We start from the raw sequence: 18,921 nt of genomic DNA, 5'->3' as shown, positions 1-18,921 counted from the left end.
AGAAAGAATCTATTCATTTACAATAAAGACAACCACTGCATGCATTTTAAAAAAAACAAGGAAAAGGCTAGTCAAGTACTAGGAACACCACAACGTACCTCCATGAGGGCAGGGACTTTTTATCTGTCTTGTTCACTGTTGTCTCCACAGCATCTAGAACCATACAGCACCCAGAGCTGCTCACTAAATACCTGCTGACTGACTGACTGAATTATTCTTTGAAGAAATATTTTGGATAACCAAAAGAAAATAATTTTCAATGTTGATGGTTTCTTAAGGCTTGGAAGAGTTCTATTATTTTACACATTTCCCAACTACTCTGATGGAAGAATATCTCAAAAGAAAGAAAAGAGGATTTATTTTACATTATAAGGCTATATTGCCCGAATTGAGCCAAAAATGGATAACCCTGGAAAAAACTTTCTATAAAATAGTTTCAATATAATTTTATTAGCAGTTATTACATCAAAATTCACATTTACAGGATCCATAGGACTGTCTTAGAAAATTCTAAAGCATATGTAGATTTTATCAGTAAGACAGAACACATTCTCATTACAGCACAGCCCTTACAAAGTCAAGAATAACACTTAGAATTAAGCGCAGTTCTATCAAGAACTAGAAATGAACTCTGCGTGCATAGTGTCACTTAAAGCAAACTTCCATGGAAGTATAACATACTTCTATGGATGTGAATTTCAGTGGCAAACATCAATGGCTTCCAAACAACTGACACTAAAGGAACTTCCAATCAAAACACAAGCACAGTGGCTTTTATCCAATATAGAGCTATGATAATCCTACAGAGAGACCCTGAATCCTCAAGTACTTGTTATATGATTTTATGCTGTGACACTAGTACAAAACACATCAACTCTAATGCATAGATTCTGACACATTATGACAACAGGATACTAAAGATAGCCTTTTTCTATATCAGAAAATGCCGAGTTTTCCAGTGCAGTATAGGCTGGTCATTGCTGACCTAGTGAAATTCTACATCCTCCAGCTTGAGCAGTATTGTAGGAGTCACAAATATTACATTTCATGCCTAATATATGGAACTGGACAGTAGATCTTCCATTGCAATCATTGCAGAGAATCTGAAAAGAGATGAATTCAAATTAGGTATGTTGAACCTTATAAAGTGGCACTGCTCAAAAAAATTCCTCAAAAATCATATTGAAGATACGAAAACATACATATATATATAAATCTAAACATTTTTATAAGTAGAAATATCTTTTATTTGTTCACTGAAAACTCTAAGGGGCTATTAAGGTAGTTTTGAATTTTGAAAATGAAAATGTGGATTTGAGCCAAGAAGTCTTACTTTAAAACAGCTCCCAAATAGTATAAATAATACTAATATGAAAATTAACATAGGCATAATGAAATCAACACCTATACTTACAATTCAAAATAGCATATGTGATTTCATTGTTTTTCATTGACACTTAGAAAATTATCTTAGTTAATAAAACAAATTTTTACATACTTATCATAATATTTTGCTTAAACTTTAGGTTTAATATGCTAAGTTTCTAGTCTTCTATGCCTCAGGAATGAATTAAGTCCAAAAGAGTAGTTCCTAAAATTGAATAAAGAGAAGCTGTTGGCTTCTCTCTAAAATGACAATAAGATACTACTTAGGAACGACCCTCTTCTAGTACTAAGTGAGATCTTGAAAAATAAAAAAAGGTGTTAACCTGAAAATAGATCGATAAATTATTATGTGAGAAAAACATCAGCTTTAGAATAGTCATACCATAATAAGTAGAAAACTTCCAAATTTGCTCTAAACTATAATTTGAAAAGTAATTCTTTTAAGAAAATGATCTAAATGTAGAAAGTAGATTAACGGTTGCCTAGAGGTAGGGGATTGGGGAATGACTGCTAACGGGTACAAGGTTTCTTTTTGGGGTGACGAAAACATTGTAATGTTGGTGATGTTTGCACAACTCCAAGAACATACTAAAAAGCAGTGAATTATACACTTTAAATGGATGAGTTGTATGGTATCATGAATTATATCTCAATAAAGCTGTTATTTTAAAAAATGGTCTACATCGAATATAGCAAACTGCAGCCTCTAGAAAAAATCACGATTATCAGTTAGTATTCCAAAAGTGATCTTTCCTGACCTTACTAACAATTTAATTATCCAAATGAATTATAAAACGCTCCACTGTAAATAAAACGAAACATAATTTTTACCTGGCTTTGTTAAGTGGTTTTTAACCTTTTGTGTAGAAGTATCTGAACAACACTAAAGATGTTTAGAAAATTTATAATAAGCCCCAAAATTATTAAAGCACCAGAAAGCTATCTAGGTTTCTAATTCTGATCTATAATTCAATATACCATGCTGAGAACAGACACCAGCACACCTCAATTAATGGAAAAAAGATGATCATTCTCTGTAAGGCAAAAGGCACAGAAATACTTCCTGTATTTTAGGGTGCAGGCTAATTAAGGCCAAATTTTAAAAGTCTAAGATAGAATAAAAAGAGTAATAAACATTAAAATCCAAAAAATAATCTACAAAAATCAGCAAATATGTTCACCTGAAATAAAATTTTAAATAATTAAAAATAAAACATAATTAAAATAAAACATCAGACCAGTAATCCACTTCTACTCAGTTACATAAGTGACTGACTCCGGCAAGTAATGTCTAAACAATTCAGAATAAAGTTTTTGCCTGCCATCTAGTGTTGAGAAGAACGGCACAAAGGTATTCTTAGGACTTTTTTTTCTTGTCTTCTGAGTTCAAAGTAACTAAAATTTAAAAATATTATTTTGTCCTTCCCATTAATTATCACATTGGTATCTATGCCAAAGCAGTAGTTTTCAGACAGAGTTGACAGAGGGCAAACATAAACAAGAACATCATCAAGGAACCTGAAAAGTTTTAAGGATTGATTCTACTCACATCCACAGTCATGTTCTGATATTCTGACGGCATAGGCGTCTGCGCCACCTCATCATCCAGCTGTCTCCAGTACCGAGTCATGTCTAAAGCAGAGTGCATACACAACGGACATCTGTAGCCTCTAGGAAAGACAGAAAGGTTATTTTACAAACATTGACCAGGGAGCATATCAACTCAGGTATATAAGAAGATGCAGGCTAACTAGTACACAGACCATCCAAGACAAGGCATTATTCTTCATTTCAAGGTAAACTGTTACGAACCTGGGAACCTTTACACTATAAAAGTTTCCAATTAAATCCTGTACCATGGTATTTTTTAAACGTACTTCTTTTCCCTCAGTTCTCTAAAACAGAACGGAATTAATCTATATTCTTTGCAGAATATACTTGATATATTTTTTTAAAACCCACTAAGCTGCTTTTTAGCAAAACAACCTCAATTTCCTAACATATTTTAAGCAAAGAAGAAATTGTATTCCTTAAAACAGATCATATTATTTCCTTTCTAAAACTTCTGAGTAAGTTCCCTTCCATCTGGCTCTTATATTAAATTAAAATTTCTGCTCATCAATTTGCAGGACCAAAATACATTTACAAAGTCTCCTCTTTCCTAACTATTCTCATCTCATTGTAACATCCTTCCCCCACCATAAAGTCTCAGTTTTAGGTAATCTTGTCACCAGCTTTCTTTGCAGGTCACTAGACCGGACCAATATAAAGTCTTAACAGAATTTTGAGCAACACACCTCAGCATTTTTACAATGCTATGACTGCCTCTGGCAGAGACTGTGCTCCCTGGTAGGTACAGCCAGACAAGAAGAGGCATCTGCCTCAAGTTGTGGGATGAGATAAGGCATAATGGAGACATGGAGACAAACGTGTAGTCCTACAAACCCCAAGATGCTTTGCCCAGTTTAACATTACACATCTACCCTACCCATCTCAAGACAAATATCTGCCACACCCAAGAAGGGATAAGTATCAGCAATGTTTGCCCACTTCCCTATCCCCACAACAAAAAAGCCCAGACATCTTACAATTTTAATTTTCTAAAATTCCATTAAACACTCACTCTTTCAACATTTCTTCATAACACGTTCTGAAAGAAAATGCAATATTATTTTAGTAAAGCAAAAACCACCTCCCCTATTTTCAAACATTTTTGAGGGGAAAAAACAATGTTACTTTACCTATGTAAAAGATGGCCACATGGCAAGACATGAGCAACAACACGGGATGTATGAATGTCCTAAAGGAAATAAATGTTAGTCTTTGCATGGAGACAATACAAACACCCAAGTATTTTAAATTCAAGAGGGCATATTTCCAAAGGAAAAGATATTTTAAGTTTACCTCCAAACATATTGGACAATTCTGCCGGGAAACATTCTCAATACACTGTTTCAAAAGAGAAACTCAAGTTACCAAAAGTTTAAGTAGATGGAAATGACAGGTATAACAATAGTATTAATAAAAACTAACAAAAAGGAAATAATAATACCAACTTACTAAGGATAATAATTAACATTAATTCATGTTTCTTATTTGTCAGACAAGAAATGAACAGATAACTCTCACAACTACTTCAGGCTTTGCACATTTACCTGAAACAATGAAACTGCTCAATGCATCTTAATTACTCAAATTACCTTCATTTTACAGATAAGCAAACTCAGTGAGTCAAGATTTACCAAACAGGCAGAGATATTAATATTTGGAACCTTTCTATTTCGTATGTGTTTTACTCCAAAGCTAAACTACTTAATATTGATGATAACAACACTTCATATTATTGAGATCTACTACATGCCACATGCTAAGTATATTACCTGTATTAGCTCAATTAATTCTCACAACTCTAAATGAAACAGGTACAATTATTACCCCATTCTACAGATGGGGCATTTGAGGCCTAGAGAAGCTAACTAACTTCCCAAGTCACACGACAGTAACAGGTAGAACTATATTTGAGTTCCAACAGGCTGCCTTCATGGCCTGAGTTCTTAACTTGACAAGACACTGTGTGAACAGATGTGGGGAGGTAGGTGAAAGCACCAAGCCATGGCTGATGCCCATGTTTTTCAGTAAGCACTTGAGCAGATGGTGGGACCATTGCTAATATAGACAATAAAAAATAACTGAAAAATAAAACAAAAATACCACAAGAGAAAATGGTACGTAGTTTTTTAAAGACAACACAGCATATCTTGCTATCACCGCAAACTCAAGTCTATAAAACCAAACTCAATCTTTTATCTCCAACGAATTCACAATCTTTAATCAAGTACCTTAAGCCAAGGCTAAAAACCTTGGCAGTCATCTTTACTCAGCCCCATTCTTCCTTTATCCCTTGTCACCATATCCCATATGTTCACTATTCATCTCCATTTCTCTTACCACTCTACTATTTTAGGCCAGTTATTACCTAATATCTATTAATATCTCTAATTTCTATATTAGATAGAATCAGTACTATAATAAGACAGTTTATTACAGTCTTTTCTAAACAATGAAAAATAACTTTAAAGGCCTGGGATGACAACTGCTAATCCAGATTAAAAATATTTGTCTAATTATGAAAGGAAATATAAAAATATTTTCTGTATTTTCTTGGAATACTGTGCTAACAGATTATACTTAATATTTCTCCTGTACTATGTATGCATTTTTAAAGTTATTCTTAAAATCAGTACTAACGATAAGAATCCATAAACCTATTTAGAAGTTGTCAACATTATGCTCATAACTCATATAAGTAATCTCAACACTATAGAGAAGAAAAAGAACCATAGATCAGATATTCTGAGGCATATATTTTGAAACATCTACTTCTTAATACTGCTTAAAAATAAAAAGTGACATAGCTGTACCTGTCAATATCTGAAAATCAGTATGCTTCCAAACATACTAGGATAAGCTGATTTTTCAAAAACACCAACTTTTAAAATTATGCAAACTGAATTGCATACCTTGTGCTTTCCTTGGAGATTCATAGCTAGACATAAGTTACATTTCAAACAGTGGAAAAAATCTTCCTTTGGACCAATCCTAAAAAATACATAGGAAAGCCAAAAGATTTTATTCATTTGTTACTACAGTGCTAGTTTGCTCATTATATATGTTTAGTTTTATCGTAAAGAAAGTTCAAACCACAGTGAAGAATATGAGGTAAACCCCGACCTCCACAACATCACTCCCCAAATGTAAGCACCGTGAACAGAATGGTGTCTACCCTTCTAAGTTTTTCTATAAAATTGCATACACACACACACACACTTTGGGTTTTATTTTTTACACAGATTCTTTCCAGATAACCTGTTCTGCAATTTTGTTTTCATTTAACAATATATCCTGAAGATTACTCTACCTCTGTCTACACAAAAACACTTCATTCTTCTTCATAGCTACATCGGATTAAATGGAATGGATATATCATAATTTTAAAAAATATTCTGTTGATATAAGTTACTATCTTTAATACAATTATATAATAAATATCCTTATACAGACATCACTTAGCCCACAGGTTGATGATTTCTTGTAAGATTCCTAAAAGTGAAACTATGGGGTCAGAGGGTATTGCATCATCAGTTTTGATACTGCCAAACTGACCTCCAAAAAGACAGTACCAATCTGTACTCCCACCAACAGTGTATAACAGCACCTGTGTTCCCCACATCTTAATCAACAGTGATTACCTATATGATGGACAAATAAAAGACATCATTTTAAGCTGCATTTCTCAGATTATGAGACAGGGAGTATATTTTAATGTTTATGAATCATTTGGAGTTCTGTGAATTGTCTGTTCATGTGCTCTGTTCATTTTTCTATAGGGTGTCTTTTACCAATTTAAAACAGTTCTTTATATACATCCTGGATATTAATCTTTTTCACTTGTATATATTACAATTACTTTTCCAGTATGTCATCTATCTTTATATATCTTTTGTCATGTAGCTTATGTGACAAAAGGCCATTGATATTTCTTTTTTTTCTCCCCAAATCCCCCCAATACAGTTGTATATTTTAGTTGTGGGTCCTTCTAGTTGTGGCATGTGGGACACTGCCTCAGCATGGCCTGACGAGGGGTGCCATGTCCGCGCACAGGATCCGAACCAGTGAAACCCTGGGTCGCTGAAGCAGAGCATGCGAACTCAACCACTCGGCCACAGGGCTGGCCCCAATATTTTTCTTTATGGCTTATGCTTCTGATTCTTGTTTAGGAAAGACTTTTGTAACCTATAGATCATAAACATATTCTCCTATCTACGTCTATACTTAAGGCTTTTAATTTTTATGCTTTTCTTTCATCCATTTGAAACGTATTATGTATGTAAAGGCGAGATTGCTAATTGTCCCCAAATTTCTATTATCCCCTTCTTCCACAACAATAGGAGATTTAGCTAAGCTAGGCACAGGGCTGTCCTGAATAAAGACTATTTTCCAACTTCTCTGGAGGTTGTGAACTGGAGATAAATGAAAATTCTGTGTTGTGCCCTTAGGAGAAAAGGATATACCTTCTCTTCACCATTTGCCCTGTTTCCACCAACCAGAGTATGTGCTCTTTTAAGCTATGTAGATAAGAAAACATCTTATGGATGGCAGGGCAAAAAAAATAAAGAGGAACCTGGACTCCTGTTTAACTACATGGCTCAGACTTTTCCATGAGAAATATAAACTTGTACCCTTTTATAGCCACTGTTATTTTGGGTTTCTGTCACAAGATGCTAAAACCATATTCTAACGAACGCATACAGTTTTAGTAATCAATTTTTTGTTTCCCAAATGGACAATCAATTACCCTCATAGTCTTTCCCCTGATTTGAAACGTCATTTTTGTTATAAATTCAGATGTATAAATACGTAAATGTATATACACGCACTATGTTTTTCCGTTTATCTGTCTATTCCTGTACAAAGAGCACACCATTGGAATTACTCTAGCTTTATTACATTTTGATGTGTAGAAAGCCAATCTCTTCTTTGTCACTCTTCCTTTTCAAAATCTACTTAGCTATTGTGAATTTTATCTTCCAGATAAACTTTAGAATCAGCCTGTCAAATTCCAAGGGTAAAACCCTTTAGCGAGGCTTCCACTACTGCCCAAGATAGAATCACAGAGACTGGACCTACCCTCCTGCTTAAAACAACAACAAAAAACAGACAAAATATATGACACAACAGTTTCACTGAACATCAGGCAATGAAGGACAGTGACGTGTGAAAGATGGGAAACAAACTAAGGGAGTCTTACAATTGGCCCAGTTTATTGCCTAGAGAGTTTTCAGGCAGTAGGACAGGGTGGAGAAACTGAGGCTTCAGCTGGAGGAACTGAAGACTTCCTGATTGAGAAGACAAGCTGAGAGTCCAGGGACAGCAGGGCAGCTAGAGGTCACAGGACAGAGTAACAGCAAGGAGAGAGCTGCACAGAGGAGCCCCTCAAGTATGTAGCAGGATCCACATAAGCACACACACGTGAGGAAACTACCCAAGGCCAGAGAAAGAACCATCCCAGAGGGCTAGAAGGAGCAGTGTTTGGCACCCAACAAGGCCAGGATCAGTGCCTACTGCCATCAGCCATGGGGAAAACCTTGTAATTCACGGGATACTGGGCAGAGTACCAGGAAGGTAGTGCCTCAATAGCGAGGAATAATTAGTGCTAGAATAAGCACTTCTCCAGATCCACCTAACAAATTATAAAGCAAGTCCCAGAAGTACCAAACTGTTTCCCAGTAACTCAACTGCAAAAATAAATAAGTTTCCAAGTACCTTAACCCAAAATAAAGCTCAAGAAGATTTATAGGAATACGAAAAAATTCAGCACCCAACAAGGCAAAAATCACAATGTCTGGTATCAATCAACAATGACCGGGCGTGCAAAGAGGCAGAAAAACACAACTCAAAACAAGAATAAATCAATTAATCAAAATCAACCCAGATCTGACAGAGATTTAGAATTAGCAGAGAAAGACATTAAAACAATTATAACTATATTCCATATGCTCAGAGAGTTAGTATAGACATGGAAGATTTTTTTTTTTTTTTAAAGATTTTATTTTTTCCTTTTTCTCCCCAAAGCCCCCCGGTACATAGTTGTGTATTCTTCGTTGTGGGTTCTTCTAGTTGTGGCATGTGGGACGCTGCCTCAGCGTGGTCTGATGAGCAGTGCCATGTCCGCGCCCAGGATTCGAACTAACGAAACACTGGGCCGCCTGCAGCGGAGCGCGCGAACTTAACCACTCGGCCACGGGGCCAGCCCCTAGACATGGAAGATTTTAAAAAGACCCAAATCACACTTCCAGAGATAAAAACCAGAACAGTAGATTAGACATTGATAAAGAAAAGATTAGTTAATTTGAAGGCACAGTTACAGAAACTAACCAAAGTGAAAAAGAAAAAAGAATTTTAAAAAATGAACAGATCATTAAGCAAGCTGTGAGACTTCAGGCAACCCAATACACATGTAATTGGAGATCCCAAATGTGGGGGGTAGGAGGAGGAGGCAGACAAAATAATATCTGAAGTAGTAATGGCCAAAAATTTTCTGAAATTGATGAAAACTGTAAACTCACAGGTTCAAGAAGCTCAACAAACCCTAGGCACAAATAACATGGAAAAAACTATACCATGGAACATCATAATCAAACTGCTCAAAACCAGGATAAAGAAAAAAATCCTAAAAGCAGCCAGAGGAAAACATACAAGGACAAAGGAACAAAGATAAGCATGATACCAGACTTCTCATTGGAAACAATGCACATGAGAATACAACAGAGTAACATTTTTAAAGTACTGAAAGAAAAAACTGTCAGCCTCGAATTTTATATGCATCAAAAATATCTTTCAAAAATGAGAGCAAAATAGGGGCTGGCCCCGTGGCCGAGTGGTTGAGTTCGCGCGCTCCGCTGCAGGCGGCCCAGTGTTTCATTGGTTCGAATCCTGGGCGCGGACATGGCACTGCTCATCAGACCACGCTGAGGCAGCGTCCCACATGCCACAACTAGAAGAACCCACAACGAAGAATACACAACTATGTACCGGGGGGGCTTTGGGGAGAAAAAGGAAAAAATAAAAAAAATCTTAAAAAAAAAAATGAGAGCAAAATAAAGATGTTTCAAATATACAAAAGTCAAAAGGATTCATTACCAGGAGACCCTGTTTCCATAAAAACAGTTAATTTGGTTTCAGCACTGAGAGTCACAGTTAGAGGCGATCCGGCAGGCTGTGGAGCAGTGTTTCTCAAACTTAACCCCAACACACCTTAAGAAATATTTTTACATCCTGACCCAGTTCTTCCTTCCTCCTCTCACATGCATATCCATACACACTCAAAATGCTAACAAAAGTTCCACAAAACAATATTCACCCTTAGCATGTGTTTACCTATCTTTTATTCTTTTTCTAAATAGTGGTAATGATTCACTAGGTTCATTTCAGTTTAAAATATTCAATATATCCTTTTTACTTTTATCCTCAACCCCAGTCTCTAATACCACCTCCACTGCCCCTGACTCCACTCTTTCACTGCCTTCTCTCAGGCTTGGTTATTTATTTATATTTATTTATACCCCAGCCCACTCTGATCTACTCAGCCCTGGCCTATCCCTATTAAACTTTTACTCCAACTTTCCTACAAAAGACAGCTCCAATCCCGATAATCCAACAAACTCTGTGGTAGTGATTGCTCATTAAGCTCATTCTTCCAGAAACAGAACATAAATTTAAAGACAAAAATCCTGCCTTCCAATCCAAGTGTTCCATACATAGCAAAGATTTGTCTGATGTTTATTTCATAACTTGCAGACGTGAAAACACACATCCTTCCCTTGATTTAAAGCATTGTTTAATTAGTGGATGTTTTATTTCCCCAAATCAGTTATAAATTATATTAACTTTTTAAATTTTAAAGGCAATATTTGTTCATTATTTAAAATGTGTAAAACTCAGAAGAACATAAACCAACAAACAAATAGACCAACTAAAACTTAAAACCACTCATGATCTCACCCCCCATGGGTAACTACTGCTAATATTTTGGTCCATGATGTCCTGACAGACTTTTTTACCATTCATTTTCCCAATCCCTAAAAATTACTCAAGAACATTACCTTTAATATGGGTTTGCAAATTTAACAATCTCAAAAATATATAGGTTGTTTCTAATTTTTATTATATTTATTGTTACAATACATATTCTGTACATGATTCTTGGTATATATCTCTACTTCCTTGAGATAATCTCCTAAAAATAGAATTACAAAGTCAAAGAACTGGCACATTTTTAAAGATCAGAATCAGAACACAGGAACCACATCTGTATCATACTGTCATAAACACTAAGTACTCTGGTGCTTATTTAATAACAAAGGGAAATGATATTTCCCCACTTTTTATAATAAGTTCATTCTAGTACACTTCAGTAAGGATACACGTGCGCCCATTGCCAAAAGATTCAAGATCAGATGTTTGTCCCTGATTGAAGAAAAACTGAAACCCTATTTTTAGGCAGATCACTCTTCTAGAAATAATGCCACGGTCAAAAGATAATCTATCACTACAACTATCATCAAGCTATTTTAAAATATATAATCAGGAATAATATATTATTAATTCTATAAGCACTGATTTCCTTGCAGTGATTATTGCTTAAGGATGAACAACAATTTTTCAAGCCCACACCTCCAGATCAGAGTCAAGGACAGCCTAGAAGTGCTGCAAGCACCAAGAGAAACAGAAATCTGAGCAGGAGAGCTACGCAAGGAAGACCTGGTCACCCTTGCCCTGCAGATTTATTTAATGGACCAAAAGCAATGACTAAGTTTTGTAATATACTTAAGACAAAAATGTTTGTTTTTAACATCCAAAGGAGGAATCGTCATAAAAGACTATCAAGAAGGTACAGCTACAAAGTAAAAAGACTGATATTTTAACAGAAATATAAGAACTCATACATTCAAATGACATAATCTCTTTAAATGTTATCATGAGAGGGTAAAGAGTTTCCAACAATGCTGCCATCGCACATTTTTTAACTTACCTTTAGATATTTTTACTGTTTAAAAATAAAGTCATTATTTGATGATCATATGTCATTTCTGATTAAATACGGTATTTGCCAATCTTATTTAATAGATTTTGCTCTTTTAGCAATTTTTTAAAAAATAAAAACAAGCAGTTCTGAAAATCCTCGAGGGGGGTGAATTTTCAGTGCACCATAGGTACTCATTGAAAGAACTGTACAATAGACTTTTCAAAGATTTCTGAGCAATGACAACAGAAATAAGGCCTCCTAAAATATCTACCTGAAGTGATCATAATCATTTGTCTAAAACCTGACTCACATTACTTTGATACCCATAATATAAAATATGAAACTTCTTTATTTGAAAATCTCCTATTTATTTCATATTCTTTAGACATTTCCCAATTACAGTCCACTTAAAGTGACACTCCCAAAAAGGATTCTATAACCAAGTATTAGAAACCCTACAATCTCAGAGGTTTACACTGCACAATTAGCAAGTTGAAAGCTCTGAGAAGGAAAGTAGATTAAATGCAGCATTTACCAAAACTGTATGACTGCAAAGCCTTTTTCATACAATATCCATTTTGTACCAAGATCCAGTTTCTTTTCTAATCAATTCTGTTTTAAAGATGTCTTATGAGTTTTATGCTCTCTTAGAGATATTCCAAAGAATAAAGAGAAAATCTACTTTTTAAGAGCATCAACTCACTCTATTTTGCAATTACCATGTGGGTCCATTAAACCCTTTTATGAATCTGATACATTATGGGATCTTAGTGATCATATTTTTCCTATATTTTGAAATATTTTGCTATTTCAGCATCCTAGGAATTCTTTCACATTATTCATCAATTATTGCTAATTATCCTAACAAAAAGACTAAAATGCAAAGTATGGTAGAAAATGGAAGTGAGGCAGAAAAACTTGAAAGGATGACACAATATGAAATAAATCATTACTATTACATCATCCTTTAGTTTTCTTTGTGCACTGCTCAAAGTATTACATCATCTTTCAAGATTAAAACAAAAAGTCTGGAGACATCTTCCTCGTAGGCTTTTTTTGTTTTCCTTGAACCCAGTTAAGGAATCAGAATTTTTTATTTTTCACCTATAATGGCAAATTGAAAAAACTGAAAAAGGTAAAAACTTCAGATAAAGCAGAAGATAAGTGCAAAGAGACACAGCAGCACCCTGGACTGGGGTTTCTCCACCTAGGCCCTACTGACATTTTGGGCGAGATAATTCCTTCTGGTGGGGGGACTGTCTTGCACACTGTAGGATGTTAAGCAGCATCCCTGCCATATATCCAATAGGTGCCAGTAACAGACAACCTACCTCCAGACTACCCACCAACAACCAAAATGTCTCCAGATACTACTAAATGTCCCCTGGGGGCAAAGTCATCCCTGATTGAGAACCACTGTTCCAGACTCTAATGATGATGGTGAAATTGACCACATAAGCAATAAATCAGATTATGGTTTTCAGATGATATCCTAGATGAATGGTCTCAGTCAAAAAAATGAACAATATCTTTCTAAGGACAAAAAGAGAATACAGTATCCTCATCTAGTTAGTCATTCAACAGGAAGGACTTCAGTTCACAATATTTTGTGAACCTGGATCGTTCCATTTTGCGAAAATAAAATGTGACAGAATTCTTCCACCTTTTATGATGCTTGTACACCAAAATTTACTTGATATGGCTCCTAAGTGGATAATGTTGAAGAGAAGTATATATATAAAGTATTTGGAAGGAAACAGATGAAGTAAAAATTGAAAAAATTCATAGGATTGATCATCCTAGTAGGTGTTTATAAATTTAAAAATAAAAAAGGTTTTGCTATATTGGAGCTAAGAAGATAGCCACCTTTAGACAAAATTATGAGCTCTCGGAAGGTTTCAAAAGTACTGAATTTGGCAATGCATAGACAGAGTAACGATAAGCCAGAATCTATCAGTGATGTATTTGAGATCTGGAATCAGTATTGTATTTTGATGATACAAGTACAAGAAGAACCAGAAGTCATTATAAGCTAGAACCTATTAGAATTGTATCTAAAATCTGGAATTAGTTCTTTACAAGATGGATATTGCCAGACTCATGCATGACAAATAACCAGTAAATAATTACATTCAAAGGATACTGCCAAATTTAGTACATACATCTTCAAAACTAGGAAAATATGCAATCAAAATTTAGGTTTGCAATATTTAAAATCTTATTAAATTTCCAATGAAGTTGTTTTTCACTATGTTTACTCTTCCCTTGTTATGTTATTTGTAAAAGGACTTAAAAATATTACAAAATAAAAAGAATCTATTGGACTTAGATGCTAAATGTCGATGACAAATTTTCCTCCTGTACTGAGAGAAATCATAACACCAAAAATATTTTGGCTAAAGATACACTGCCTACACATTACTGAGCACCTACTGCATACACGGCACTCCCATGTACAGGAATTTAAACTTTGAAAATATCCTGATCTTATGAAGCTTAGTATTTACCAGGTATAAGAATTTAAAATTTGAAAGTATCTTGATCTCATGAAGCTTAATATATACTAAGTAGGATGAGATATATATTTTTCAGCCTCAACTTGAAAGTCAATAAATCAACAAGAAAATGTGATTCCTTGGTTGTGATAGCAGTAATTAAAAGCTGTGTGCAGATCTGACATACAAAATATCACAACAGTGAAAATGAATTGGAATCAAATAGGATGAATCTTAAAAACAAGCCTCAGTCTAAAAAAAAACCCACAGAAGAATATATAAAGTTATGATTTTACTAATAAGCAAAACTGAACTCCACAATGATAAAGTAGTTTGTGGAGGACCAAGCTTCCACTGAGAACTACAAAGGCTGGATTTAAAGAAAACAAGCTGTTTGAAAGCAGTAAAGAGCAACTAAGGGCTTGAAGGATCAATTTCCCAGAGAGAAGGGAAATATACTGAGGCAAAGCTAATTCTCTGCTTCTTCCTTCTTGGGGGCTTTGCAGACCCTAAACTGTCCTGTGAGAAGCTAATAAGCTAAGCAGCAGGTAAGAGGCTAAGAGAAACCAACTAAAGCCTCTGGTAGTTTCCCTATGCTAGGGAGGCAAAAACTGGAGTCCAGGTCCCACCACAAAAGAAATGCCCTGGTAAACACCTTGGCTTTAAGTCAAGACCCATGTCCTAAGAGCCTGAGTGTAAGGGAAAACAAAACAGAACAGGACTTACAACTGAAATGTAGCCACTAACCATCTCAATCCTTAACTGGATTAAGGTGATCTGTCTCTACATTACTCCCTACCAAAAGAAAAGTAAATTCTCTCCAGAGAAAAAGAGCATAAAGAGTTTACACAATTTTTTTTACATATTATGTCCAACAACTAACTAAAAAAAATATCAAGCATGCCAAAAGGCAGAACCAAACACCAAGGCAGGTGGTGGGGGAATAGAACTGACCCACAAGTAATCAAGACGTTGACATTATCGAGCACAGCCTTTAAATTATCTGTGATTAATATGTTCAAGAAAAAAAAAGTGAACAATTTCACCTGAAAACTGGAATGGGGGAGTGATTAAATGTAAATTCTATAATAATTAAAAAAAAAAACCTAAGATGAAAAACTCAATAGGTTTAATAGCAGATTCAACAGAGACCTGGAAGATAAATCAATAGAAACTATCCAACTTAAGCATGGAGGAAAAAAACGATAATAGGAAAAAAAATTTAAGAGAGAGATGAAATATGGTGAAAAGGTCTGTACCTAGAGAGCCAGGAGAGGTGAGAGAACAGGGCAAAAACGTTATCTGAAGAGATACTGGCCAAGAATATTTCAAAACTGACAGAAGACATCAAGCCACGGATTCAACAAAGTCTACAAACTGCAAGCCAGATAAATATCACATACACCTGGACACATCATAGAACAACTGCTAAAAACCAATCACTTCAAAACAGCAAGAGAGCAATAAAAGCCAGATTACCTTCAGAGAGGCAATAATAATTCTGATAGGTGACTTTTAAACAGAAACCATGGCAACAGAATATCTTTAAGATACTGAAGTGTCGAAGGAAACAAACTGTCAACTTAGAATTCTATACCCAGCAAAGATATAAGTTAAAAATGAAGGTAAAATAAAGACATTTCCAAGAAGACAGAAAACTTCATCACCAGCAGAATTTCACTAAAAGTAATACTAAAGAGAATTCTTCAAGCAGAAGGAAAATAATCCCAAAAATACAGGGGATGCAGAAAGGAAAGAAAAGCAATAGAAATGGAAAGTATGTACATAAATCAGAGAATACTGACTGTTCAAAACACTGTCTTACAGAGTTTAAAATATACATAGATTAAAATACATGACAACAATAGGATGTAAATCCTCTTAGTGTTTAAAGTTCTTGCATTGTCTGGGAAATAATAAACATAAGCCAAGGACGTATGTTATGACTTCTAAGATAACCACTAATAATGGAAAAATGTATAACTAATGAGCTTATAGAGAATAAAAATAGAATAGAAAAATTGCTGATTAATCTAAAAGAAGGCAAGGAGAGAAAAGCAGACAAATACTAAGGCAATAGAAAATACACAAATTGTAGATTGAAATAAATTTATAATTATATTAATAATAAATGGACTAAATATTTTAATTAAAAGACAGAGTTTTTTGTTTTGTTTTGTTTTGTTTAAGATTTTATTTTTTTCCTTTTTCTCCCAAAGCCCCCTGGTACGTAGTTGTATATTCTTCGCTGTGGGTCCCTCCATGTGACATGTGGGACGCTGCCTCAGCATGGTTTGATGAGCAGTGCCATGTCCGTGCCCAGGATTCGAACTAACGAAACACTGGGCCGCCTGCAGCGGAGCGCGCGAACTTAACCACTCGGCCATGGGGCCAGCCCCAAAAGACAGAGTTTTTATCAAACTCAATAAAAAGAAACTCAACTATACTCTGCTTACAAGACATATGCCTTAAATGTAAGTATACAAAATGTTTGGAAATTAAAAAATAAAAAAGATAAACATGCAAAATCTAATCTAGATATGAATATAGCAAATCTTTTTTTTTTTTTTTTAAGATTAGCACCTGAGCTACTATCTGTTGCCAATCTTTTTTTTTGCTCCCTTCTCCTCCCCAAAACCCCCCAGTACATAGCTGTATACTACAGTTGCAGGTCCTTCTAGTTGTGCTGTATGGGATGTCGGCTCAGCATGGCTTGATGAGCAGCACCATGTCCGTGCCCAGGAACGGAACTGGTGAAACACCGGGCTGCTGAAGCAGAGCATGCGAACTTAACCACTCAGCCACGGGGCCAGCCCCTATAGCAGATCTTAAGGCAGAAAACATTACTAAAGATAAAAAGAGACATTATATAATGACAAATGGTTCAATTGTAAAGGAAAATAGAACAATCCTATGTAAATATCTAATATTGCCTTAAAATGTATAAAACAGGGGGCCTGCCCCATGGCCCAGTGGTTAAATTCGTGCGCTCCACTTTAGTGGCCCAGGGTTTCACCGGTTCAGATCCTGGGCGTGGACATGGCATCGCTCATCAGGTCATGCTGAAGTGGCATCCTACATGCCACAACTAGAAGGACCCACAACTAAAAAAAATATACAACTACGTACTGGGGGGATTTGAGGAGAAAAAGCAGAAGGAAAAAAAATGTATAAAACAAAACACTACAGAGCATATACCATATGATTCCATTTATAAAAAGTTCAGAAAGTCAACAGAGTGGTTACCTTTCAGGGAGTGTATTGACTTGGATGGAGCATAAGAAAGGTCACTAAGATGTTATGAATATTCTATTTTTTGATCTGGGGGTAGTTAAAGGGTGTGTTCATAAGCAAACTCATAAGGTTGTTTGCTTCTGATTTCTGCATCTTTTCGTATGTTTGGTACAGTATCCTTCCTAAAAAACAAACTACAGAAAACAAAACCAAGAAAGTGATTTAAAATATTCAAATAGTGGTTACCTCCAATGAGAACAAGGAGAAAGGATTGGCACAGAACACTTGGAGCATTAACAGTATTGGTAACATTCTATTTCTTAAATTGAATGGCTTGTTGTTGTATTAGTATACTTCATAACATACATACATTACATATATGCTTTTGTATATAGGTAATACTTCAGAATTTTTAGAAAGACAAAAATTCCTATATGCCAACATGGTCAATAGTAGCTTGTCAGCAGGTGGTTGTACTATAAGTTATTTTATTTTTATTCTTCCTAGTTTTCTGTAATTTCCAATTTTTATAAAATCAACCTACACTTTTGGTAATTTTTTTAAAAAGGAAAAATTCACCCTAATTTTCTGCCTCAGTTGCCTGCAAAACACTTCATATAAAAGTATATTTTATATCCCAAAGTTAAAATTTTAAATAGCCACCCAATAGTTGATGGGCTAACTAAATGACTATTGTCAAAGAGGCATGAAGAAATATTTTAGAATAACCAAAATGTTTTCTATCTTGATTGTGTTAATAGTAACACAGACATATATATTTGTCAAAACTTACTAGACCCTTAAAATGCATTGTATTTTGTGTAAATTATACTCCAATAAAGTTGATTTTAAAAACCATTATTGCCTAGATATATTAGAAGTAATCAGAAAAGAACATTTTACATACAGTACCTACAAATTCCACAGTTTTCACAATGATACTGTTTCTTGTCTTTGTCAAACAGATGGCATATACTGCAATAATATTCTCCAAACAATGTGCTACATTCTTCACAAGTCTGTTGGGCCTAAAAAAGACACATGTAATTAAAATTTGGAATAATCTTACCAAAACATTTTGTATCACTATTTGAATATCCAGAACTTATGCTAAAGTATATGCAATTTTATTTTTACAAGTTTTAAAGCATTTAAATCAAAGATATTGCTTACTTTAAGAGTTAAAGAAGTCTTATTTGCAATATGCTTGACTAAATTTTT

At 34.9% G+C, this 18,921-nt stretch overlaps 1 protein-coding gene across 3 annotated transcripts in view; it reads right to left on the bottom strand.

Moving 5' to 3' along the window:
- Positions 1–431: 431 nt before the first annotated feature.
- Positions 432–18,921, bottom strand: part of RCHY1 (ring finger and CHY zinc finger domain containing 1) — a 23,773-nt gene continuing 5,283 nt past the window's right edge. For all 3 annotated transcript variants that reach the window (XM_014865124.3, XM_014865123.3, XM_070505639.1), the window contains 7 exons: positions 18,613–18,728; positions 5,907–5,985; positions 4,291–4,335; positions 4,128–4,186; positions 4,010–4,036; positions 2,936–3,056; positions 432–1,103 (listed from right to left, as the gene is read on the bottom strand). In XM_014865124.3, the coding sequence (XP_014720610.3) occupies positions 975–1,103; positions 2,936–3,056; positions 4,010–4,036; positions 4,128–4,186; positions 4,291–4,335; positions 5,907–5,985; positions 18,613–18,728 (576 nt within the window). In that variant the 3' untranslated portion in view covers positions 432–974. The remainder of the gene's footprint in view (positions 1,104–2,935; positions 3,057–4,009; positions 4,037–4,127; positions 4,187–4,290; positions 4,336–5,906; positions 5,986–18,612; positions 18,729–18,921) is intronic.

The sequence above is a fragment of the Equus asinus genome, chromosome 3, assembly GCF_041296235.1.
Source record: "Equus asinus isolate D_3611 breed Donkey chromosome 3, EquAss-T2T_v2, whole genome shotgun sequence".
Classification (NCBI taxonomy): Eukaryota; Metazoa; Chordata; class Mammalia; order Perissodactyla; family Equidae; genus Equus; species Equus asinus.
This window is presented reverse-complemented; position numbering and strand designations above follow the sequence as displayed.